The sequence below is a fragment of the Silurus meridionalis genome, chromosome 3 (genome assembly GCF_014805685.1).
Source record: "Silurus meridionalis isolate SWU-2019-XX chromosome 3, ASM1480568v1, whole genome shotgun sequence".
NCBI lineage: Eukaryota > Metazoa > Chordata > Actinopteri > Siluriformes > Siluridae > Silurus > Silurus meridionalis.
This window is the reverse complement of record NC_060886.1, coordinates 2,614,085-2,641,100: the sequence shown is the minus strand read 5'-3', so window position 1 is coordinate 2,641,100 and position 27,016 is coordinate 2,614,085. Positions and strand designations below refer to the sequence as shown.

Genomic DNA, 27,016 nt, shown 5'->3' with positions numbered 1-27,016 from the left:
ACACGCACACATGCACGCACGCACACATGCACGCACGCACGCACACATGCACGCACACACACATGCACGCACGCACGCACGCACGCACACATGCACGCACGCACGCTTAGCTAGTTTATTTAATAGTTTGTTGCATTTTTGTGTTGTTGTTGTTGTTGTTGTTGTTGCTGCTGCAGCAATAAATTATGTTCAGAAATCTGATGTGGAGTAGACTTTTTTTTTACAGAAAAAGAATTTATCAGACACATGAAGGTCAGTGAACAAAGGTTACCCTCTGTGAGAGACAGGCAAATACACACATGCTAGAAAACTCCATAGGAAAGCCAGAAACTAAGCTTTCTCTCCACAGCTCTATTTCATGGTCTCATGGCGCCACCTAGTGGTCAACAGTAAAAAACGCAAATGTAATCTCTTCCCAACAGGGGGTGCTAATAACTTAAACAAATGCATTCATGTATAATGTCATGGTGGAGCAATTAAAAAATGTCGTTCTAATAGGAGTCAAAGGGGAAAAATCAGCCACTAAGGACAAATGAGGATGAAAATAATTCAAGCTGATGCTGCAAAAAAACTAACCATGCATAAAAGTCAGTTTTTCTCCAGTCTTTGACACACCCAAGCCTGTGATAAATGGTCAAAGAAAATCCAGTTTACAATTACTGTTTATATAAAATTTGTCATTTTGTGGTTTTTCTTTTTTTTTTTTGTGTGTGTGTGACATCACTAATTTAATTGACAATTACAAATAAAAATCCTAGATTAAATTTTTTTTTGTAGTTTTGATCAAAACTGAGGTTAAGTAACAGATTTAAGTGAAAAAAGTGGAAACAAATGTTGATCTGATATATTTTTACAGCACTTGAATCTTTGTGGATGTTAACAGCCACAAGGGACAGATTAGGCTGGAAATAATTCAAGCTGATGCTGCAAAAAAACTAACCATGCGTAAAAGTCAGTTTTTCTCCAGTCTTTGACACACCCAAGCCTATGATAAACGGTCAAAGAAAATCCAGTTTACAATTACTGTTTATATCAAATTTCAGTCATTATGTGTTTTTTTTTTCATTTTTGTGTGACGTCACTAATTCAATTGGCAATTAAAAATAAAAATCCTGGATTAACAAAAAAACTTTGTAGTTTTGATCAAAACTGAGGTTAATTAACAGATTTAAGTGAAAAAAGTGGAAACAAATGTTGATCTGATATATTTTTACAGCACTTGAATCTTTGTGGATGTTAACAGCCATGAGGGACGTTTAAGGATGTATTTTTGTACAGAGGAAACTGCTGACATAGCAAAAATGTGAAAAAAAAAATTTTTAAATAAAAAAAAAAAATGTTTTCACAAAGTATCATTCCATTAGCTGAAACACATGGAAAGTTATCGGCAAAATAAATTTTTAATTGAATAAAAATGGCACGAGGGACGCATAAGGGTTAATATGACGTTAGAATGGGGAAAATATGAATATCAGACTTCTTGTCAGACTATCAGACTATCTCAGACTATCTCTTGGTTTTTCAGCAAGAAATGCAAGACTTTGTGCTGAATGCTACTGTATATAGACAGTATAAGCTCCGCCCACTTCTGACCTGAAACCACTGTGACGTAATAGAACGAAGACTACCCCCCCCCCCCTCACATGCACACGTACAGTCTTGTCATGTTTCCTGTAGGTGGACATTAAAACATAGAAGAATCGGTCAAACGCTTCACTGATCATAACAACAAACGTTTAAATTGAATGTAAAATTGTTATTTTCCTCTAGATAGCAGTATAACCACAGAAATGTCATTCATTGCTATTTAAAACCCCTTCCAGCCTCCAGAGTCACACGTTATACGTTTTCCAGTGAAAAACAGTGATCTAAAATCGATGCTTGAGGTTTAGACCTTTAGAATGATATATAATTTGTCGTGGTCATGGTCACTCTTGTCCCTTTTCATTTACAGGTGCATCTCAATAAATTAGATCATGGTGAAAAAGTTCATTTATTTCAGTAATTCAACTTAAATTGTGAAACTCTTGTATTAAATTAATTCAATGCACACAGACTGAAGTAGTTTAAGTGTTTGGTTCTTTTAATTATGATGATTTTGGCTCACATTTAACAAAAACCCACAGTTTAGACAGCAACTTGTCTTTTAATAATCATATTAACCAAGTTACAAAAACAGCCTTCTTTCACCTTAGAAATATTTCTAAGTTAAGAAACATGTTGTCTATATCTGATGCAGAGAAGCTCGTCCATGCGTTCATGACCTCCAGAATGGACTACTGTAATGCATTACTAGGTGGATGTCCTGCATCATTAATAAACAAGCTTCAGTTCAGTTTAGAAATAAACTTGACTTGACTTGTTTATCTTTGAGATAAAACGGGGAAGAGTCACCCTAAAACACTACGGGGTTATCTTTACTTGTCTTGCCATTAGAGCTGTTCACATTGAAATGACTGCATCATTAGATACAGATTCATTTATTCATGCATTAAGACGCTTCATTGCAAAATTGGAACCAAAATCAAATCAACTACGTTCTTCTTTAAAGGAAGATTAAATGGACTTTCAATCCACCTACTGGTTTCGCACCATGGAGGAATCTGGGAGAGACTTATTCACTCAATAAGGAAAATTCTGAATGCTATTGTTCAAGGTCAGCGTTTGGATGAAGAAGGTCTCCTTACATTCTTTTGTGAAGTGGAGTCCATACTTAACAATCGCCCTATAACAAGAGCTTCTTCTGATCCCAATGATTTAGAAGTTTGAACACCTAATCATCTTCTCCTATTGAAGACAAATTTGACATTTCCTCCTGGAACATTCACTAAAGAGGACTTGTATACGCGTAAAAGATGGCGTCAAGTTTGGTACATGTCAAATCTCTTTTGGAAGCGATGGATAACCGATTGTAAGTGTATTGTAAATACGCGCAACTTTCAGTTGGGAGATGTTCTGCTTCTAGTGGACGACAATGCACCAAGGAGCTCCTGGAATATGGGTAGAGTTGTGGGCACCATTAAGTCAAAATCAAGACTACGAGTTCCCTTTTTACTAGACCAATTAGAATTTTTTTCCTCATAACCCTGAAACAAACTTAAATGACTTTTTTGATCGTACAGATAAGAGCAATACATCATTGGAATCTGTAAAGGGTCTACTTTTATTTGTATACACGTAATAAAATGCTGTGCTTTTGTAAAATAAAGAAATCCGGCAGGGGGCACTGTTTACCATCGCTGTCATCTCTTTTTACAGACACAGAAATAAAACAACCTGAAAAAACAATATTCTCTGATGATGTAATCCATATGACAGTTAGAAGAGTGTTTCTCCGGTATCACCTCACTAACCATCCGTGTGGAAACATAGCAAACATTACGTTTGGTGTCCTGATGACCACCATAATGGTCACCATGATTACTTTATAACATTTACAAAAAGATTTTCACTAATAATAAACATACATTTGCACAAAGCATCCATTTGCCCATGTCTGTGTTGATTAGAGTATTAAAAATCTTCTTCTTTCAGCTGCTCCCATTAGGGGTCTTCACAGCAGATCATCCGTCTCCATACCACCCTGTCCTCTACATCTGCCTTCTTCACGCCAACTACCTGCATGTCTTCCTCACCACATCCATGAACCTCCTCCTTGGCCTTCCTCTTTTACTCCTTCCTGGTAGCTCCATCCTCAGCATTCTCCTACCAATATAACTCATGTCCCTCCTCTGTGCTGCCTCCCTCATTACTCCTGCAGTAGTTACCCAATCATCCAGCACCTCTTCACCACCACCGAGCTCCTGTCTGACCTCTTCCCTGAACCTCACACTACACTCTTCCTCCTTCAGTTTCCACCATCTTATTCTTCTTTCAGTCCTTACTCTCCTCCTCTTCTTCTTCACCTCCAAAGCCATCCTACAGACCACCATCAAGTCAAGTCAAGTCAGGTTTATTTCTATAGCGCTTTTCACAACAGACATTGTCTCAAAGCAGCTTTAGACAAATCAACAGTGATGGTGAATGGTGTGAATTTGTCCCTGATGAGCAGCCGTGGTGACTGTGGCAGGGAAAAACTTCCCTTAGATGTTATGAGGAAGAAACCTTGAAAGGAACCAGACTCACAAGGGGAACCCATCCTCATTTGGGTGACATCAAGAGTTTGATCATAAATCTTTCAACAATACAGAACACTGGAGAGTGAGAACTAACATGATTACTGGAGTATAAGATTATAAGTGATGTTCTTTCTGCAGTCTTATACAGTCTATATGGTTAGTAGCTCCGAATCTTCATGAGGTGGGACGTGACTGGAGCTGGCCAAACCTCAGGATGCCTTGGGATGGGGAGAGAAAGAGAAGCAGTGGAGAGAAATTAGCGTAGCTGCTGTTCATGATATTAACAGCACAAGTTGATAATGTGCATGTGATCAGATGTTCTGGAGCACAAGGTTATGATATGTGATGTGTGTTATGTGTAGGCTTTGCTAAAAATATATGTTTTTAATCTACACTTAAACTGGGTGAGTGTGTCTGAGCCCCGAACACTGTCAGGAAGACTATTCCAGAGTTTAGGAGCTAAATGTGAAAATAATCTACCACCTTTAGTGAACTTTGCTATTCTAGGAACTACTAGAAGTCCAGAGTTTTGAGATCTCAGGGAGCGTGACGGATTGTAGCGTGTTAAAAGACTGGATAGATACATGGGAGCCAAACTATTTAGTGCTTTATAAGTGAGTAGTAATAGTTTGTAGTCTATTCGAAACGTAACAGGAAGCCAGTGCAGGGATGATAAGATTGGGGTTATATGGTGATATTTTCTCGACCTTGTAAGAACTGAAACGTGAAAGAAGGCTGTTTTTGTAACTTGGTTGATATGATATTGAAAGACAAGTCGCTGTCTAAAATAACTCCCAGATCTTTTACCGTTGAACTAGTGGTTACAGAACATCCGACTAAATGCAGGTTGAGATGCTGGAGCTTCTGTATACTAGTCTTTGGGCCGATGAGCAAAATCTCAGTCTTATTAGAATTAAGAAGAAGAAAGTTATGGGTCATCCAATCTCTTATTTCCTTAACACACTCAGTTATTCGAGTTAATTGAGCTATATCGCCTGGTTTAGATGAGATATATAGCTGAGTATCATCAGCATAACAATGGAAGCTAATTCCATGCCTTCTAATAACATTTCCTAACGGAAGCATGAATATTGTGAAGAGCAGGGGTCCTAGAACTGAACCTTGCGGCACGCCATAATTTACTTGCATTAGCCTGAATAGCTCTCCATTTAAATCTACGAAATGGTAACGATCGGACAGGTAGGATTTAAACCAGCTCAATGCCTGTCCCTGAATGCCGATGTAATTCTGTAAGCGATCCAGGAGGAGATCATGGTCTATAGTGTCAAATGCAGCACTAAGATCTAGTAAAACCAACAGCGAAATGAAGCCTTGGTCTGAAGCTAAAAACAGGTCATTAGTGATTTTAACTAGAGCAGTTTCTGTGCTATGATGGGGCCTAAAACCTGACTGAAATTGTTCAAAGATATTGTTCTCTTGCAGGTAGGAACATAACTGGGCAGCGACAATCTTTTCTAAAATCTTAGACATAAATGGGAGATTTGAAATTGGTCTGTAATTCGATAGCGTGTTTGGATCCAGATTAGGTTTTTTAATAAGGGGCTTAATAACTGCTAGCTGACATGTTGTTGATTAAGCTTTGGTAATAACATTATACAGCTCTTCCTGTCCTATACATGTAAAACATTATAGCTGTTGTGGAGTTGAAGGTAACACTGTCTCAGGAGATGCTGTCAGAGGTTGAACTGCCACAATTGTTTTTCTAATGTTATCTATTTTTTCAGTGAAGAAATTCATAAAGTCCTCACTACTAAACTGTGATGGAACACAATTTTTAGAGCCCTGATTTGTAGTTAGTTTAGCTACAGTACTGAAAAGGAATCTGGGATTGTTTTTGTTGTTTTCTATGAGTTTGCTCAGGTGTTCAGCTTTTAGCGACTGTCTGTAGCTGAGCATACTGACTTTATACGCAATTCTAAATACCTCCAATTTAGTTTTCCTCCATTTTCTCTCCAGATTACATGCTGTTCTCTTGAGGGCATGCGTATGACTATTATACCAAGGTGCAGGTGCTTGTTCTCTAACCTCTTTTAACCGGGTGGCAGCAACAGTGTCTAATGTGCTAGTGAGGATAAGGTCTATGTTGTTGGTTATTTCATCAAGATTATTAGCAGTTATGGGTTTAGTGTGAAATTGAGATTATTCAGGCAGGTTATTTATGAATCTGTCCTTAGTGGTTGGAACAATAGTCCTACCAGGTCGATAACGTGGTGAAACACGGCTAATCTGCTCTACCGGTAGTGTGTACAGTATGAGGTAATGGTCTGTGATGTCATCACTCTGAGGTAAAATATCTATATCAGTGACGTCTGCTCCGTGGGATATTATTAAGTGTAGTGTGTGGTTAAAACGGTGAGTTGGTCTGGTGACGTTTTGTTTAACCCCAAAAGAGCATCGTTTACATCATCTACATGAATATTAAAATCTCCTACAAGCAGCACTTTATCAAAATTGATCAAGAGATCTGATAGAAAACAAGCAAACTCTTGAAGAAAATCAGCGTAGGGCCCTGGGGGTCTGTACACGGTGACCAGAGCGAGTTTTCTATGTCTGTCTGAAAGTACAACTTTAAGAACGAGCACTTTAAATGATTTAAAGCTGAATCCTAATCTCTGACTGACATTAAGAGAGGCACTAGAAATGGTTCCGGCATAGTGCTTATAATCACGAACAGAGTTAAGATGCACAAATATGATAAAGTGAGAGACAATGAATATAGTGGTAGTCGAGTTTAACTGACTACAGGCACAAGTCAGGAAGACAGAAACAATTTAGGATTATTAAAAGAGAAAAACACAAACAAACAAATACAAACACGGAACTCGCGGCAAACAAGTCAAACACAGGAAGCTACGTCACCGGAAGAGTGTTTGGTGAACTGGGATATTTGTGTGCTGTCGTCCCCTCACTTTCACACGTTCACTCAGGTTTGATGACGGTGGTGTGGTGGGTCGTCTCTTATCCCAGAGATCCCTCATTTCTGTGTTACCTTCTGGTTCTCCCTTTTAGTTATGCTGTCATAGCGAGTCTTGCCGGAGTCCAAACTGCACAGTGACATTAACTTTCATACAACAAAATAAAGAAACTTAATAATCCATATCCATTTCTACCTGTCACCCTCTTCTCTCTCTCTCTCTCTCTTCTCTCTCTCTCTATCTGTTGAGTTAAACATGCTCCTGAGGTTTTAGTGACCACTGTTCCTGCCCCTCTCCCCTTCATCGAGCTTCCCACTTCGTCCAGGCCTGCCTCTGGATAGTGTTCTCTTCGACTGGAGGAAACTCTGTGCAGCTTGGGACGGTTTCTCATCAACGCCTTGGGTGGTTCCATTAAATTCCGGAGTAAGAACGGGAGCTTTGAGGATGGATTGGACTGTAGTTAATGTCAACAGTCTGCTACACTGACTCAGGACTATATTTCACTTCTGATCATCATCACTGAACCCCGCAACATCGTATACCTGCTATAAATGGACATTCGGTGCAACCCAGATGAGGATGGGTTCCTCTTGAGTCTGTTTCCTCTCAAGGTTTCTTCCTTATGCCGTCTCGAGGAGTTTTTCCTTCACCACAGTCGCCACCGGCTACTTCATCAGAGACAAACTTACTTATAAAGAACATCTTCACTTTTAATCACCACATTATCTGTGTAAAGCTGCTTTGAGACAATGTTCATTGTTAAAAGCGCAATACAAATAAAAATGAATTGAAATTGAATTAAAAACATAGGAATAGGTTCCTATTTTGTTCCCTGAAGGGCTTCTCAGTGTGTGGTGAACAGGTTCTGTATAGTAAATCTTGGCCTTACAGTGTTCTTTAATCATATGCGGAGAACAAACCACCACAGAAGCTTTATCAAAGAAATCAGATGAATCCAAAACCTGCTGAAGTTCAGGGCACTTTGAAATATCAAAACCACTATTTTCAAGATGATGAGAAATAAAATCATCATAGTTCTCTTTTAAAAAAAAAAAAAAGACAAATTTGACATCATCTGCAATGTCTTGTTGGACTGACAAATGTAGAAGGTTTTTCTCTCTGCATTTAGAAATGAATCCAAATAGATGTTCTTGGAAATCTTCTAAAAGTTTATCTAAAAGTGGCATAACTTGAGGTTCAGAGGAATTTGGATCAGATGAATTTTGCTGATCAGGGTTCAAGCTGTGTTGCTGTACTGCTGACTCTTCTTCACTGGGACAGTCATTTTTGTCATCAGATTGTCCAAAAACAAAGGATCTGTGCATCCGGTAAACATGTTTTCAATAAGAATGATAACGTGAAAAAGTTGTGAAAAGGCACTCATTTATACTGCAGGTGATATTAAAATGTGATTGATGCGCATGAACGATTCCAACATGTTGGATTAATTTAATGAGACTGAATGTCCTCCGTGTGCACTTTGGGCAATGGTACATTTGAGGCATGAGGATTTAATATAAAGGTTTATCGTCCTTAGTAAAGTGACTGGCAGTGGCTTGTCTCCCTCATCCACGATGTTGCCAATGCGCCTCTGAAGGAAAGTGAGAGTGTTCTTCAGGTGTGGTGGATATGTGATGTTAAAAGTAAAATACATACAGAAGGCAGTCATGAAGGCCTCGTCTAGGCTGGTGCACTGGCACACAACCATGCCATCCACCTTCACCACGCTGTGCTCTCTTCTAATGATTGCCGTCTTCCAATCATTCTCCATCAGTTGAATTGTTGGAAAGGGGGTAGCAGGGTCCTCCTGCATAAGAGAAAACAAAAGAAAACATTTTCAAATGTAAATAAACAAGTCAGTCATTTAAGCCTTTTATTATATTTTAAATTCCCTGTGTATATTGTAAATGGTTTCACAGGTACATTTACTCTAGAATTTTCATACTAAATCTGAAGACGTCTTAAAAAAAAAGGTAAGGCAAAAATGAAGCACATCTACTGGAGACAGAAAAGTCCCAAATCCATCTTTTTCTGTTCATGTACTAACATGAGGTCCACCAGCCAGCATTGCAGGATAATTCAGAAGCCTACCTCTTTCATAGTAATGTAGTGTTCGATCTTTTCTCTGAAGATGGATGGCAAGAAGATAAGACCAGCCCTTAAGTCAATTCCTGCAATGTGGAAAAAGATCCTACTTTCTCAATCCCATATTTTGCAATGTGGTAAAGCAAATTACATATATTGTGAGTTTCACTAGCAAAGTGACTGTCTCTACCTGGTAGATCTTCAGCCAGGGCATTCTGTCTTGTTTCAGTGTACTGTTTTGCTGTGGCAAGTTTCAGCACATTTGGCAGAACTCTAGCAAAGCCCTCTCTGAAGCGATGACAGAAGCTGCTTGGTGAGGGATGGATTCGGTCAATCTCATCAAAAAACTGTAGAATATGAAGACATGATTAACATTTAGTGCTTCACTGAAAGCAAATTTATATTAATTCAATGTTTTATTAAATTAAATGTTTATTTTCCGTGACAGCAATCGACATGTCTGCAATTTCACAATTTCCAAAATCGTAATTGCGTTCCTTTATCAATCAGATGTTTTTAATACTCACTCCATCAGGCGTTCTTAAGTATGGGTAATTTCTGACTACATCCTCCACAGACATTCCTTCCGTGATTTCTCGATGTCTCCAGGAGAATGTTCGTGCCATGCGGTCTTTGACAGTCGAGATGTCTGGATGTTTCTTCTGATACTCACTTTGTAGAACGTTCACATGGGCCTCAACAGACGTTGAATTCTCCCCAACACAAGTTTCCTTTGTCAGAACAACAAACAGAGAATGCTTAATCTGTGACAGATAATGGCAGAGACAGATATGTGAAAAGTGAAACCAGGCCCTAATGTTCAGTCAGTGAAAGAGTTAGGTGTATATTTAAATGTCTGTAATATCTGCCTTACATTGTCCTGCACTAAGTGAAATGTAAAAGTGATTAAAAGTAAATATTAAAATAAAAAATATGGAAAATAAGATATGCATATGGCAGTGGCTTACATATGCTACACTAGCTGGCTTTCGACACAAACTCGTAGATGCACTGGTGGATCTGGACTGCTTTGTATCGCCAAACTTCTCCTTCAGCTTTCTTACTTCACTGTCGCTGACAAGTGGTGCACGTTCTGCTTTAAATTTTATTAGTAGTTTAGCTAGTAAACAAACAAACAAACAAACAAAAAAAATAATAAACCACGTTTGACTATTTGGCATATTCCAGCAAGTAAAGATAAAATATTATCTTGTGCAATTATGTAGACAGAGATAAATGGCTTAAAAACAATGCAACTTACAAAGCCATTTCCCTCCTTATCCCTCAGGAAAGGGTATTTCACTATCAGTGCCTTGGCAACTTGAATATACTCTGCATTAGTCGGATACCTAGTACAAAGGCAGAAACAAACTCTAAATCTCTTGGTTGTGTCTAACAGTGTTCATAGATTGTGAATTGATCTTAAGTAGTACAGTTGTAATAGCAAAGATGTAATAATGTTTATACTTACAAAGTGTATTCTGCCATCATTTCATACATCGTGCTTATTATTTTGTAGTGCACTTTTGGCACTGTGTGACATGCTTTCTCCGAAGGCGAGTTTAAAAAAAATGTATGTGCATATTAATGCTTTTCTACATGTTACAGACCAAATCTCTCTCTCTCTCTCTCTCTCTCTCTCTCTCTCTCTTATATACAGTGGAACCCACTTATCTCGCCCTCGGTTTCCTCGACAGCCCTATTAAGTCGACGTTTTTGAAGTGGAACCGCCAAATTCTTGCTTTTTCTAAGCATTTTTTATCAGTTATGTCGCCAAACCCTAAAATCTCGAGCACAAGGGCGAAAAAATTTGCCATTTAACGACGGTTATCTCGATGCAGCCGCAAAAGAACTCGCTGAAGTGGCGGAAAAATCAAGACTTACAGCTGCTACAGGTGTTGTATTGTATTCTGGTGAATCTCTGCTGTTAGTTAGTGCTAGTGTTCGTAGTGTTAGTAGGGCGCGCGCTTTGGGAAGAAAAGAGCAGCCGTTGAGAGAGTGCCGGTGGGAAGACACGTACCGGGATACGCATGCGTGATAACAACGACCGCCGTGAACCAACATATACCAACAATAACGGACAGTGAGAGTGTGGAAGTTTAAATAGGAACTGGTGATGATGATAAACCAGCACCATATGTGCGCGATTGAAGCCGAGAGCTTCAGAGAAAGCGGCCGAGAAAACACCTCGGTTACCTCGATGCTTTTTGGCGACCCCCTAGGACATCGACATAACCGGGTTCCACTGTATATACAGTGTTGGGGGTTACAAGTAACGTGCGTTACGTAATAATATGACTTTTCTGGAGTAACGAGTAAAGTAGCGCGTTACTTTATAAATTTACACATTAATATCTGAGTTACTTTTAAAAAAAGTAATGCGAGTTACATTTCAGTTCAATTATTTTGCATAAAAAAATCAATACTGAATTAAAATGAACGTAGTCACGTAGAATCGCGCACTCATACGTGCGAGCCGCGGAAACAGAAGCTGGTCAGAAGCGGAGATGACAAACCAGAGAATTACATCACTGTGATGGAAGTGTTCTTATTATTGTGAAATAGGAGAAAGGAATAATGGTTAAGTGTAGATTATGTGTTGGTGAAAAGCTCTTGTCAACTGCAAAAAATACCAATTAAAAAAAAACCAACATCTGCATGCAAAGCACAGCACTACAGATGTGTGTGTGTGTGTGTGTGTGTGTCTGTGTGTGTGTGTGTGTGTGTGTGTGTATAATGTTGAATATATGGAAATGGAGACAGAAATATAGAAAACTTTTGGCGACTTTCCACCACTGCAGCTCTATGGACTGCTCAGAATAAAAGTTTTCTGTGGGAGACACGTGTACGATGCCATCGCAGCAGAGAGAGAGAACAAATTCACAGCTCATTTGCTGATTGTGGGTGAGAGGAATATTAAAATAAAAATATGGAAAATAAGATATGCATATGGCAGTGGCTTACATATGCTACACTAGCTGGCTTTCGACACAAACTCGTAGATGCACTGGTGGATCTGGACTGCTTTGTATCGCCAAACTTCTCCTTCAGCTTTCTTACTTCACTGTCGCTGACAAGTGGTGCACGTTCTGCTTTAAATTTTATTAGTAGTTTAGCTAGTAAACAAACAAACAAACAAACAAAAAAAATAATAAACCACGTTTGACTATTTGGCATATTCCAGCAAGTAAAGATAAAATATTATCTTGTGCAATTATGTAGACAGAGATAAATGGCTTAAAAACAATGCAACTTACAAAGCCATTTCCCTCCTTATCCCTCAGGAAAGGGTATTTCACTATCAGTGCCTTGGCAACTTGAATATACTCTGCATTAGTCGGATACCTAGTACAAAGGCAGAAACAAACTCTAAATCTCTTGGTTGTGTCTAACAGTGTTCATAGATTGTGAATTGATCTTAAGTAGTACAGTTGTAATAGCAAAGATGTAATAATGTTTATACTTACAAAGTGTATTCTGCCATCATTTCATACATCGTGCTTATTATTTTGTAGTGCACTTTTGGCACTGTGTGACATGCTTTCTCCGAAGGCGAGTTTAAAAAAAAAAAATGTATGTGCATATTAATGCTTTTCTACATGTTACAGACCAAATCTCTCTCTCTCTCTCTCTCTCTCTCTCTTATATACAGTGGAACCCACTTATCTCGCCCTCGGTTTCCTCGACAGCCCTATTAAGTCGACGTTTTTGAAGTGGAACCGCCAAATTCTTGCTTTTTCTAAGCATTTTTTATCAGTTATGTCGCCAAACCCTAAAATCTCGAGCACAAGGGCGAAAAAATTTGCCATTTAACGACGGTTATCTCGATGCAGCCGCAAAAGAACTCGCTGAAGTGGCGGAAAAATCAAGACTTACAGCTGCTACAGGTGTTGTATTGTATTCTGGTGAATCTCTGCTGTTAGTTAGTGCTAGTGTTCGTAGTGTTAGTAGGGGCGCGGCGCGGCTTTGGGAAGAAAAGAGCAGCCGTTGAGAGAGTGCCGGTGGGAAGACACGTACCGGGATACGCATGCGTGATAACAACGACCGCCGTGAACCAACATATACCAACAATAACGGACAGTGAGAGTGTGGAAGTTTAAATAGGAACTGGTGATGATGATAAACCAGCACCATATGTGCGCGATTGAAGCCGAGAGCTTCAGAGAAAGCGGCGAGAAAACACCTCGGTTACCTCGATGCTTTTGGCGACCCCTAGGACATCGACATAACCGGGTTCCACTGTATATACAGTGTTGGGGGTTACAAGTAACGTGCGTTACGTAATAATATGACTTTTCTGGAGTAACGAGTAAAGTAGCGCGTTACTTTATAAATTTACACATTAATATCTGAGTTACTTTTTAAAAAAAGTAATGCGAGTTACATTTCAGTTCAATTATTTTGCATAAAATAATTAATACTGAATTAAAATGAACGTAGTCACGTAGAATCGCGCACTCATACGTGCGAGCCGCGGAAACAGAAGCTGGTCAGAAGCGGAGATGACAAACCAGAGAATTACATCACTGTGATGGAAGTGTTCTTATTATTGTGAAATAGGAGAAAGGAATAATGGTTAAGTGTAGATTATGTGTTGGTGAAAAGCTCTTGTCAACTGCAAAAAATACCAATTAAAAAAAAAAAAACCAACATCTGCATGCAAAGCACAGCACTACAGATGTGTGTGTGTGTGTGTGTGTGTGTCTGTGTGTGTGTGTGTGTGTGTGTGTATAATGTTGAATATATGGAAATGGAGACAGAAATATAGAAAACTTTTGCCGACTTTTCACCACTGCAGCTCTATGGACTGCTCAGAATAAAAGTTTTCTGTGGGAGACACGTGTACGATGCCATCGCAGCAGAGAGAGAGAACAAATTCACAGCTCATTTGCTCTTTGTGGGAAGATAAACTGCCACGGTCACTGATAAAAGCGAACTGTAAAAGAGTTCAGAAAGTTTTAAGCTGATGATGAAGCAGAGAATGATGTAGACGAGGACGAGGTCATATTTACGGAATTGCACGATGTTTTACGTGATGACAGTGAAAGGTATGTTCTCCCTCCACATCACCGGTGTGCAGCCCACACCCTCAACCTTATACAGGGAGTGCAGAATTATTAGGCAAGTTGTATTTTTGAGGATTAATTTTATTTGAGGATTTAATTTGAACAACAACCATGTTCTCAATGAACACAAAAAACTCAAAAATTAATATTAAAGCTGAATATTTTTGGAAGTAGTTTTTAGTTTTAGCTATTTTAGGGGGATATCTGTGTGTGCAGGTGACTATTACTGTGCATAATTATTAGGCAACTTAACAAAAAACAAATTTATACCCATTTCAATTATTTATTTTTACCAGTGAAACCAATATAACATCTCAACATTCACAAATATACATTTCTGACATTCAAAAACCAAACAAAAACAAATCAGTGACCAATATAGCCACCTTTCTTTGCAAGGACACTCAAAAGCCTGCCATCCATGGATTCTGTCAGTGTTTTGATCTGTTCACCATCAACATTGCGTGCAGCAGCAACCACAGCCTCCCAGACACTGTTCAGAGAGGTGTACTGTTTTCCTCCTTGTAAATCGCACATTTGATGATGGACCACAGGTTCTCAATGGGGTTCAGATCAGGTGAACAAGGAGGCCATATCATTAGATTTTCTTCTTTATACCCTTTCTTGCCAGCCACGCTGTGGAGTACTTGGACGTGTGTGATGGAGCATTGTCCTGCATGAAAATCATGTTTTTCTTGAAGGATGCAGACTTCTTCCTGTACCACTGCTTGAAGAAGGTGTCTTCCAGAAACTGGCAGTAGGACTGGGAGTTCAGCTTGACTCCATCCTCAACCCGAAAAGGCCCCACAAGCTCATCTTTGATGATACCAGCCCAAACCAGTACTCCACCTCCACCTTGCTGGCGTCTGAGTCGGACTGGAGCTCTCTGCCCTTTACCAATCCAGCCACGGGCCCATCCATCTGGCCCATCAAGACTCACTCTCATTTCATCAGTCCATAAAACCTTAGAAAAATCAGTCTTGAGATATTTCTTGGCCCAGTCTTGACGTTTCAGCTTGTGTGTCTTGTTCAGTGGTGGTCGACTTTCTGCCTTTCTTACCTTGGCCATGTCTCTGAGTATTGCACACCTTGTGCTTTTGGGCACTCCAGTGATGTTGCAGCTCTGAAATATGGCCAAACTGGTGGCAAGTGGCATCTTGGCAGCTGCACGCTTGACTTTTCTCAGTTCACGGGCAGTTATTTTGCGCCTTGGTTTTTCCACACGCTTCTTGCGACCCTGTTGACTATTTTGAATGAAACGCTTGATTGTTCGATGATCACGCTTCAGAAGCTTGGCTATTTTAAGACTGCTGCATCCCTCTGCAATATATCTCACTATTTTTGAATTTTCTGAGCCTGTCAAGTCCTTCTTTTGACCCATTTTGCCAAAGGAAAGGAAGTTGCCTAATAATTATGCACACCTGATATAGGGTGTTGATGTCATTAGACCACACCCCTTCTCATTACAGAGATGCACATCACCTAATATGCTTAATTGGTAGTAGGCTTTCCAGCCTATACAGCTTGGAGTAAGACAACATGCATAACGAGGATGATGTGGTCAAAATACTCATTTGCCTAATAATTCTGCACTCCCTGTATACACGAACGATAGTTACATTCCTGACGGCGAAGGCAGATTACAAAGCAGTGCACAGAAGAGCGACTGGAAAGTGTTCAGCCTTGTGGTCAAAATTTAGTCGATCATCTTATTGTTCTCTAAGAAGTTATTAATCATTTTAAATGTTTAAGAAATGTCTTTTGCTCTAATAAAACTTCTTTCTTAATGGCAATGATCTATATTACACCTGTTACACCTGTAAGGCATGAAAGAGATACAAGTAACGCAAAAGTAACGCAAAAGTAATATAACAAGTTACTTTCCATAAAAAGTAACTAAGTAACGTAATTAGTTACTTTTTTGGGGAGAAACTCAATATTGTAATGCATTACTTTTAAAAGTAGCGTTGCCCAACACTGTATATATATTAGTGATGCACCGAAATGAAAATTCTCGGCCGAAACCGAAAAAGAGGAAAGCAAGGACGAAAAACCGAAAACCGAAACACTGAAAGAAATAATGCCAATTATTATTAATAATTATTTTTTCAATTGCATTAATAAATATTAAAGTTTTAAAGAATAAATCAATTACAAATTATGAAGATATTTATTTATAGCACATTGCAACAATGCACAGGATAAAATAAAATGTAAACAATGTCTGTGGTGAAACGGAATGCTGAAATATCTGCAGTTATATGCTTATGAATGTGAGTTGCAACAACATTAAACAGCTCAGGTAAACACACCTCTGAAAAATGTCGTCTGCTCGGTATGGCATAACGGAACTCAATGTGCTCAATCAGCCTGCGAAACCTCACGTCTTCTACGACAGAGAATGACTGATCATCTAAGGCAATGAATTCCATAATCTTTTTGTGTAATGATCTTTGCCCTGACACTTTCACTGGGAAACTTCCTGCCTTTTCAAAAACGTCCACCACAGAGGGAGTGCGCGTGCTCGGAGGGGTTTTGCTTTTCTGTGCCGCGTTTCTCTCATATTCAGCATAGCGTTCGGGATGTTTGGGTTTCATTTGATAAATTAAACCCGACGTGGAGAAAGTCTTTGCAGACGCACCCCATCTTGAAATTTCGGCATTACATGTTTTGCAAATCGCTATCCTTAGGTCTTTCTCAGATTTACTGAAATACGTCCACACCGCAGACGTTGCTTTAGACAAGCAGGTGCAGGTCGCGGTTTCTGTTTGCGTCATCACAACAAACTGTTTCCGCGTTTTTTCGGTGATCAAAGTCTTTCCCGAAAATGCACTTTTGGGCCATTTTCGGCAGGAAATTTTTGGTGGCCGAGTATTCGGTGCATCCCTAATATATATATATATATATAACCTGGCTCGGCCCCTCTGTTAAATTTTAGATCCCATTGTGGCCGTGAGTCAAAAAGTTTGCCCACCCCTGGTCTAGCCTGAAGAGAATTCTAAACGCTGTTTGAGCATAAAAAACAACATTTATAGGATAGGTCATGTATGTTTGTGTTGTAAAATCGAAAAAAATGTTTAATTCCAGCAGACGGCGCGAAGCGGAAAAATGGGTTGCGCTGCCCAATTCTGCAGGAGCTAAATGGCGATCTTAAGTGGAAGCATTTTACACGGCTTACTTGAATAAATGAACAAAATAACTGTGTGTAACCCAACTAGCAACAAGTCATAACGTGCTTAGTGTAGTTAACGATAGTTTCAGTTATGCTTGTAAACGTTATTGATAGCTAACAGTAGCATGCTATGAACAGAAAAATAATCTAGATTCGGTTACTTACTCCTGAGTTTCTTGGCCTCTTCTTTGCTTATCTGTATTCCAGCTTCAATTATTTTCTAAATTAGTTCATCTGTGGAAAAACTCGACAGGGATGGACAATTAACCGACATTTTCCCTCATTTCACGCACTCCTATTGCAAGTGAGAAAGAAAGTGCACTCACTGTGCAACGCGCAAAGAAGATATCGCGCCTTCTGAATAGACGAGCCAATGGCTGATTGGTAAAGTCACATGTCATCTCAGCAGCCGTTATAAGCTCAGGTTACTATGGAAACTTTGTGCTATGGTGTGCTTTCAAAATGATTACTTGAGGTGCTTGATCACATCTGTTTATGAAACACACACACGAACATCACTAATTGTGTCATTGGTAAAGTTGTTTGCATGTCATACAATGCAATAATGATTCAAACTAAATATATTTTAGGAAAATATAAAATATGTACTTACTCAGGATGATTCTCTATCGAACTGAAAATGGAGCAACACCTGCGTGGCCTGGTGTGAGTTTCCAGTGAAGGCAGGGGTGATGCAGCCACACTCCTAAAAATAATCAAACAATATATTTTTCAGTATTTTTGATGAACACACTTGAACAATATATATTTGTTAGCATGCATTGTACATATAGCATTTACACCTCAGCATTCTGGAACATCTCTGCTAGCTAACACTACATAACAGCCTTTCAGGATGATCAGTGACACCAACCAAAACTGAACTGAGGCTAAAATATAACTTTAAAACCTCAACAATATTTAGAGCATACAATCACAAACAGTTCATGTTACAAATCAGCAGATATTGGTGGATATTTGTTGTAACATTAAAAGGCAATGCTGACAAAATCGAGGCAGAGATGTCTACAAACAATATGAGTTTATATGATCAGAATGTAAGACTAAATAACTTACTCATCATAGCAACTTGCTGGAAAGTCCTCGCTCTTCAAAATGCAAACGCTCCTCATCAGAATCGCAATCTTCTTCAGATGAGAAGGTAAATTCTCTGCCATTGTTTTATGCCACTGTCCGGGGGGTGGGTGTGGGTGGGTGTGGGTGGGTGGGTGGGTGTGTGTGTGTGTGTGTGTGTAAAACTCAACGTGTGAACTGTTTTACCTGTGAATAGCGGGGGGGCATGTCCGCTCGCAGCTCATTATCAGATAATGAGCTGCGGTGGAAAATCTACTTGGTTTTACATGATTTACATTCATTGAAAACATATGTTTTTTTATTTCACCGACTTATTCTAAAACTACACACTTTAAGCTGTCTAAAGATATATTTTTTATTTCCGTGTGTCAGCTATTGGCCGAGTTTCAGCGCTTTTTGATGACGCGTTTCTAAACAAAGTTTACGCAGACAAAGGCGACAGATGGCGCACACTGAATATTATATTCATTTTAAAAAAATACAACATTTTGTTAATGTAGTGAGCATACACAAATGAAAGTAGACCCTTTACAGATTTAAATGATGTATTACTTTGACATTTTTGATCAAATATGACCGAGCAGTTTCAGCTCTTTTTGCTGGCATCTAAAAAAAAAGCACGTTTGGGCGCCGGCAGCAATTCAGACTCCAGAGGGTTAACTAACCAAAAAAGAGCAAAAAAGAGCTTGTATTAATTGAATAAAGATATTATTCCTCTGTGAGACTGAGATTCACATCAAATCACAACCAGCTCGGAATATTTGGTTTTACTTTATCAAATATTAAAGTAGCAGCTGTTTATGATATTAACAGCACAAGTTGATAGTGAATGTGATCAGATGTTCTGGAGCACAAGGTTATGATGTGATGTGTGTTATGTGTAGAACCCGCTAAAAAGATAGGTCTTTAATCTGCACTTAAACTGGGAGAGTGTGTCTGAGCCCCGAACACTGTCAGGAAGACTATTCCAGAGTTTAGGAACTAAATGTGAGAATGTTCTACCACCTTTAGTGGACTTTGGACTTTTAGGTACAACTAGAAGTCAGGAGTTATGAAATCTCAAGAGCGTGATGGATTGTAGCATGTTAGAAGACTGGAGAGATAAATGGGAGCTAACCCATTTCCATGCTGGAGCTTTTGCCAACTGTTTTTTGGGCAGATGAACAAAATGTCTCAGAATTTGATAATAGAAAGTTATGCATCATCCAATCTTTTAATTCTTTGACACACTCATTTAAACTGTCCAATTGAGCTGTATCGTCTGGTTTTGAGGAGATATAAAGCTTGGTATCATCAGCATATCAGTGGAAACTAATCCAATGCCTTCTAATAATACTTTCCAAGGGAAGCATGTATATTTAGAAAAGCAGGGGTCCTAGAACTGAGCCTTGTGGCAACCCAAGTTTCTGGGAATCGATAACATTTCACCACAGAGAAAATGGTCCAATGTCTTCATTCGATTTAGTAAATCGTGATGGTGATGAAGACTTGTTGCCATCTCTTAAAATCCCTGAACATAAAATAAATTATTCCACTAACTGGGTTAGAATTGATCCCGTTGGATAGAGTTGGGTTGATTATAATGAGGTAAAGCATGAGATTCCTGTATTTTCCAAGATATACAATCATCAATAACCAGGATCTTGGCTATTGTTTGTAGTCAATCAGCTTGTGACTGATTATTTCAGTGAACACTACCATGCTTTTGTAGTATACAAGGGTGAAGACAAGGAAGATAAAACAAGGTAATAATTTTGACTCATTTTCTGTCTGTAGAAACTTCATTAGACAGTGAGGTATTATTAAGTAATATTTTAGTGTTAATGACCTTTAAATTCATCCTATACAGAGTCGTTCTCTTCTAGTAGTGATGAATTGTTAACTCTGTATTAGTGTGATTAACTCCTAAGTGTTAACTGCAATGAATAGTTACTTCTTAACAGAGTAAAATAATCAACACTGAAGTAGAGTTAAACCTTGAACACTAGTAGTAGTGTTAATTTAACTGGGCAGTGAGAATTATATAAACACCAGGATAGTGTTGAAATGAACTCTTATAGAGTTGAATTAACACTGGACAAGGACGTGGGAAGGACGAAGGAGGATCACATGTCTTTAATAATAACTTGCCTAAATTTTATTTCAAAGTTTATACAAACATAACATTTTTAATCCTCAATGAAACAATAAACAGGAAATTGAAAAATTCAGCAGCCACACACTTTCCCAGGAAACAACGGAGACACAAAGACTTTAACCGTGAGGATCTGTACATAAACACCAATAGTGTACTGTACGGTTTGTATTGTGAAGTGCTATGAAACGCATTATTAAAAGTGCTGGAACATAAACCCAGAGGACGTGACAGTAGCTTATAAAGAACAGCTAAATGATGTGATAAATTACATGAACAGATTAGAAATTTATGTTCACAAAATGGTTCAAAGGGTTTATGTTGTTCAGTGTTTTATTAAGTGTAAAAACTCTTAAATCTTATAAAAATAAAAAAATAAAATACAATAGAAATAGTTTTGTATATTTCCCATGTTACACCCCTCTTAAATTAAATGTGACTTTTTTGCTCACTTTTCTGTAGAAAGAACATACACACAAACACTGAAGTCCCACACCTCATAACATGCTAAAATAAAAGCATAAATAAATAATGAACATAAGCCAGAGAGAGAGAGAGAGAGAGAGAGAGAGAGAGAGAGAGAGAGAGAGAGCACGAGAGAGAGCACGAGAGAGAGCACGAGAGAGAGCAAAACTTAGCTCCTCGTCCACTTTCTCACCCGCTTGGAAATGTGTTTTGATGATCAGTATTTTTTCGATCATGTTCAGAAGAAGACCTGCCAGCAGAGAGCTGCAGTAGTATAGTTTTATAATCACTAGAGACTGAACGAGCACCTGAGCAGCCTGTGTGGACAGAAATGGTCGAAACCTTCAGATGTTGTAGAGAAGAAATCAACAGGAACGTGCCACATTAGCAACATGTGAGGAACAGGACAGTCGATTATGCATAGTTGACACGAGGTTGCGAGCAGTGGCTGAAGAAAAGAGCAGAGAGTCATGAAGATTCTGAGATCCTGAGATGGAGATGAATCACCTGGGATGACCAGCAGTTCTGTTTTGCTGGGGTTGAGTTTTTACTGATGAGCAATCCATTAAATATGTCTGTGAAGCATGCTGAGATCCGAGCAGAAGCTGTGGTATCTGAGGGAGAGAAAGAAAAGAAGAGTTCAGTGTCATCAGCAGAGCAGTGGTAAGAAAACCCATGTGAGGAAATGACTTCAAACACAAACAACAGAAATAGGAACCGTCTGACTTACGGGGATGAGATTCTTCTCAAGAGCTCTGTAGACGTGCTCAGTCTGGTAGCGGTTCCTGCAAACAGCAAGGAGATATGGCTGTCCTCCTTCTTGTTGCTGGAGATGATGTTCGAGACTGGTACAAGTCTACAGAGAGACACAGGGGAAAAAAAGATAAATTCACATTAGGGTTCTGTATAGATGTACAGATATATGGAAAAATAAAAAAATCTGAGAGTTTTGGACGCACCCCCGCAGCCCCTTTGGAACACTTTAGTGAATTCATCTAGACATTACACCAGTAACAGAAAATATGAAGTAATGGACATAAACGCTTTATTTATCACTTAAAATGAAGAATAAAATAATGTGTTTTAAACATTTTTATGAAGTGAAAACATTAAAATGTTATTCTTAACTATTCTGAACAGTCACGTGAATTTTAAGATAATCTGCAACTTGCTGTTACATTCCACATGAATACTCACAAATCTTCTGAACCGCAAATCATCAGGGGTTGAATGTGTATCATACAAAACATATACAATATTGTTATAGTGAGCATTTTAAAATACCTTGAATACTTTAAGAGAAATAGTTTAGAATGCTTTTTACAAATACATCATTCAGTTAAAAATGTACAGTGTGTTTATGCTGAGTCAAACAGGCATTAACACTGATGTAACCAACACAACCAAAGATGATTCAGCAGTTATGTATTTTCATACGCCAGCATCCTCTGTTTCACTCAACAAAAACCCAATTCATTTTTATTTTTATTATTATTATTGTCTGTTTTGTCTTGTATAGTGTGTTTTTGTCTTGTATAGTGTGTTTTTGTCTTGTATAGTGTCTTTTTGTGTGTTTTTGTCTTGTATAGTGTGTTTTTGTCTTGTATAGTGTGGTTTTGTCTTGTATAGTATGGTTTTGTCTTGTATAGTGTGGTTTTGTCTTGTATAGTGTGGTTTTGTCTTGTATAGTGTGGTTTTGTCTTGTATAGTATGGTTTTGTCTTGTATAGTGTTTTTGTCTTGTATAGTGTGGTTTTGTCTTGTATAGTGTGGTTTTGTCTTGTATTGTGTGTTTTGTCTTGTATAGTGTGTTTTGTCTGGTCTGTTTTGTCTTGTATAGTGTGTTTTTGTATTGTCTGTTTTGACTTGTATAGTGTGTTTTGTCTTGTCTGTTTTGTCTTGTATAGTGTGTTTTTGTCTTGTCCCTTTTGTCTTGTATAGTGTGTTTTGTCTTGTATTGTGTGTTTTGTCTTGTATAGTGTGTTTTGTCTTGTATAGTGTTTTTGTCTTGTATAGTGTGTTTTGTCTTGTATAGTGTGTTTTGTCTGGTCTGTTTTGTCTTGTATAGTGTGTTTTGTCTTGTATAGTGTGTTTTGTCTGGTCTGTTTTGTCTTGTATAGTGTGTTTTGTCTGGTCTGTTTTGTCTTGTATAGTGTGTTTTGTCTTGTATAGTGTGTTTTGTCTTGTATAGTGTGTTTTTGTCTTGTATAGTGTGGTTTTGTCTTGTATAGTGTGGTTTTGTCTTGTATAGTGTGGTTTTGTCTTGTATAGTGTGGTTTTGTCTTGTATAGTCCAAGCTGAATGTATAGTGTTATTTATGTGTGTACTTTTGAGAGAGTCATTAACAGCTGGAACTAAATTCCTTGTGTGTGTTAACACACTTGGTCAATAAACCTGATTCTGATTTATGTCTGTAATGTTTATGAAAAGAAAATAATTGATCTTAATTTACTTTAAAAAACAAAAAGTCAGAAAGACATCAGATGTCTGCTGTTGTTCATAAATAACAGTAGTAATGTTGTACAATGAGGATGAAGAAATAATCATCAGCTCAAATGAACCATTTCTGTTCCTTGAACGTGTGAAGAGACACAAACCCCAGAAGCCATCTACAAGATGGCGCCGGTGAGGTCGGCTGCCGTCACGACTGCTCCGGCTACGGTTCTTCTTTTTTTGTTTATTTTATACTTTTATTTAATTAGTTTTATTTCCATCTACACAAGATGGACACCATTAGATATGACAGAGACACTCTTATATCTATTGGTGTACAATGCACTCACCTTTCCCCGCTTTTAAACCCGGACCCATGCTGGCCGAGCGAGATCCTGAGGGAGAACAAAGGACGCGACCCGTACCGGCGTCCGCGAGGGAAACGAGCCGGCGTCAGGAACAGGCTGAGGGCACGCGCACACCGCGCTCCCTTACCTAGTATCCTGTTAGCCAACGTCCAGTCACTGGAGAACAAGCTCGACGACCTCAGGGCAAGGGTCAAGTTCCAGAGAGACATTCGGGACTGCAACCTTCTCTGCTTCACCGAGACATGGCTGAACCCAGCGGTACCGGACCACGCCATCCAGCCGGCCGAGTTTTTCTCGGTTTACCGCATGGACAGAACACTGGATTCGGGGAAGTCAAGAGGAGGTGGAGTGTGTCTGATGGTGAACAACCACTGGTGCGACAGCGCGAGCATTGTTCCTCTTTCACGCTCCTGCACACCAAACCTGGAACTACTGACCATCAAATGTCGGCCCTTCTATCTACCTCGGGAATTCAGCTCGGTCATAGTCAGTGCCGTTTATATTCCACCTCAAGCGGACACGGACACTGCAGTATGGGACTTACATGAGTCATTAACGCAACAACAAACACAGCATCGGGACGCTGCGCTCATTGTGGTCGGAGATTTCAACAGTGCCAACCTCAAGCGCGCACTCGAACTTTTATCAGCACATCACCTGCCCCACCAGGGGCGAAAGAACACTGGATCACTGCTACACAACATGTAAGAACAGCTACAAGGCACAATCACATCCACCGTTTGGGAAATCGGACCATGCTGCCATCTTCCTCATGCCTGTTTACAAACAAAGGCTGAAACAGGAAGCTCGGTTCAGAGGAGGTCGCGCTGGACTGACCAATCGGTGGCCGCTCTGCAGGACGCTTTGGATGACGCAGACTGGGACATGTTTCGCGCAGCTCTGATGACGCCAACGTGTTTACGGAAGCGGTTGTGGGATTCATCGGGAAACTAACGGATGATACGGTGCAAAAAACCACTATCAGAACGTTTCCTAACCAGAAGCCGTGGGTGGATAGAACCATCCGCGACGCTCTGAGATCCCGCTCCGCTGCCTACAACACGGGGCTCGCCACCGGGGACATGGAGGAGTACAAGGCTGCATCCTACAGTGTTCGCAGAGCGGTGAAGGATGCAAACGGCGCTACGGGAGGAAACTGGAGTCACAGTTCCAACAAGGTGGCTCCAGGAGCCTGTGGCAGGGACTAAGGACAATAACGGACTATAAAACACCATCTTCCAGAATGGTGAATGCGGACGCTTCTCTGGCAGACGAGCTAAACACCTTTTACGCTCGTTTCGAGGCTGCAGCTTACCACGCTAGCGGCGCTAGTGGCACAACCAGCATGCACGCTGAGAGAGCCAGAGAGGTAAACACATTCACCATCTCGGAGCATGACGTGAGGAGGGCATTCAAGAGAGTGAATACCAGGAAGGCAGCAGGACCAGATGGAATCACAGGTCGGGTTCTGAAAGCCTGCGCTGACCAGCTAGCACCGGTGTTCACTGAGATATTCAACCTCTCTGGAACAGTCTGTTGTCCCCTCATGTTTTAAACAGTCCACTATTGTCCCTGTCCCGAAGAAACCCCAGCCCGCCTGCCTGAATGACTATCGCCCTGTAGCTCTGACCTCAGTAGTAATGAAGTGCTTTGAGAGACTGGTCAGAGACTTCATCACTGCCTCACTACCGGTCACACTGGACCAACTACAGTTTGCGTACCGTCAGAACCGTTCGACTGAGGACGCAATTGCACATCTTCTCCACACAACTATCAGCCACCTGGACCAAAGAAACGGGAATTACACAAAGATGTTGTTCGTGGACTACAGTTCAGCGTTCAACACCATAATTCCCTCCACACTCACCTCTAAGTTGGAGGTCCTGGGACTCAGCCTGCCGCTGTGTCAATAGATCTCTAACTTCCTGACGGACAGACCACAAGCTGTACGGGTGGGAAAACACACCTCATCCACCCTCACCCTCAGCACTGGAGCCCCCCAGGGTTGTGTTTTGAGCCCCCTGCTGTACTCGCTGTACACACATGACTGTGTGGCCACTTCCAACTCCACATCCATCATCAAGTTTGCTGACGGCACCGTTGTGGTGGGCCTGATCTCCAACAACAACGAGACGGCCTACCTACAGGAGGTTAAAAACCTGGAGAGATGGTGCCAGGAGAACAACCTTCTCCTGAACGTCAGCAAGACTAAGGAGTTGATCGTGGACTTCAGCACGAAGCAGGAGCGGTCATACCAACCGCTAAACATCTGCGGGACTCCGGTGGAAAGAGTGGACAGTTTCCGGTACCTGGGTGTTCACATCACACAGGACCTGTCTTGGTCCTGTCACATCAACACCCTGGTGAAGAAGGCCCGGCAGCGTCTGTACCATCTGAGACGCTTAAGGGACTTTAAACTACCCTCTCAGGTGCTTAAGACTTTTTACACCTGCACTATTGAGAGTGTTCTGACGGGTAGCATCACTTCCTGGTTCGGGAACAGCACCATGCAGGACAGACGAGCCCTCCAGAGGGTGGTGCGTTCAGCTGAACGTACCATCCACACCGAGCTCCCTGACCTGCAGGACATCTACAGCATGCGGTGCAGGACCAGAGCCAGGAAAATCGTGAAGGACCTCAGCCATCCCAACAATGGACTCTTTTCTCTGTTGCGTTCGGGGAAACGCTTCCGCTCCCTGAAAGCGACCACAGAGAGAATGAGGAGGAGCTTCTTCCCGCAGGCCATTCGGAGTTTAAACCAGGAAACATCCAGGATCTAAGAACTGGCCCACTCTTTCCATCATCACACTTTTTCCCCTGCACAATCACACTTTCGTGCTACGGCACATTATACACTGGACCTGCACAGCACAGTGCACTTTACTTTTCATATTTTCATTTTTCTTTTTCATATTTATTTCATATTTCTTATATTCTTTTTTATACCACACCATCCGCACAAGGACACTTTACACCACACCTTACTGCACATGGACACTATGGACAATCAAAAACATGCCTAACTCGTTTAATGTTTACTGTTGTTTACTGGTTAACTGCACACTGCCATAAAATATTTTCCGTGTATGTGTATATATAAGTATATATGTAATGTATGTATATATACATATATATTTAGATATCC

At 40.0% G+C, this 27,016-nt stretch overlaps 1 protein-coding gene and 2 long non-coding RNA genes across 3 annotated transcripts in view; all 3 read right to left on the bottom strand.

The window, feature by feature from the left end:
- Positions 1-8,291: 8,291 nt before the first annotated feature.
- LOC124381146 lies at positions 8,292-10,240 on the bottom strand. The gene is made up of 6 exons (XM_046842550.1): positions 10,108-10,240; positions 9,667-9,870; positions 9,330-9,486; positions 9,146-9,225; positions 8,534-8,861; positions 8,292-8,371 (listed from the first exon to the last, which is right to left on the bottom strand). Exons 2-6 carry the CDS (start codon positions 9,763-9,765, stop codon positions 8,292-8,294), a joined length of 744 nt encoding a protein of 247 aa, XP_046698506.1. The 5' UTR covers positions 9,766-9,870; positions 10,108-10,240.
- A 7,311-nt stretch (positions 10,241-17,551) lies between these two features.
- On the bottom strand, positions 17,552-18,591 carry LOC124382172. The gene is made up of 3 exons (XR_006924993.1): positions 18,455-18,591; positions 17,991-18,083; positions 17,552-17,866 (listed from the first exon to the last, which is right to left on the bottom strand). It is a non-coding gene; the product is annotated as an uncharacterized LOC124382172 (long non-coding RNA).
- A 1,993-nt stretch (positions 18,592-20,584) lies between these two features.
- Positions 20,585-27,016, bottom strand: part of LOC124382160 — a 7,517-nt gene continuing 1,085 nt past the window's right edge. The window contains exons 3-4 of the long non-coding RNA XR_006924990.1: positions 21,802-21,927; positions 20,585-21,685 (exon numbers count right to left, since the gene is read on the bottom strand). This is a non-coding gene — a long non-coding RNA (uncharacterized LOC124382160). The remainder of the gene's footprint in view (positions 21,686-21,801; positions 21,928-27,016) is intronic.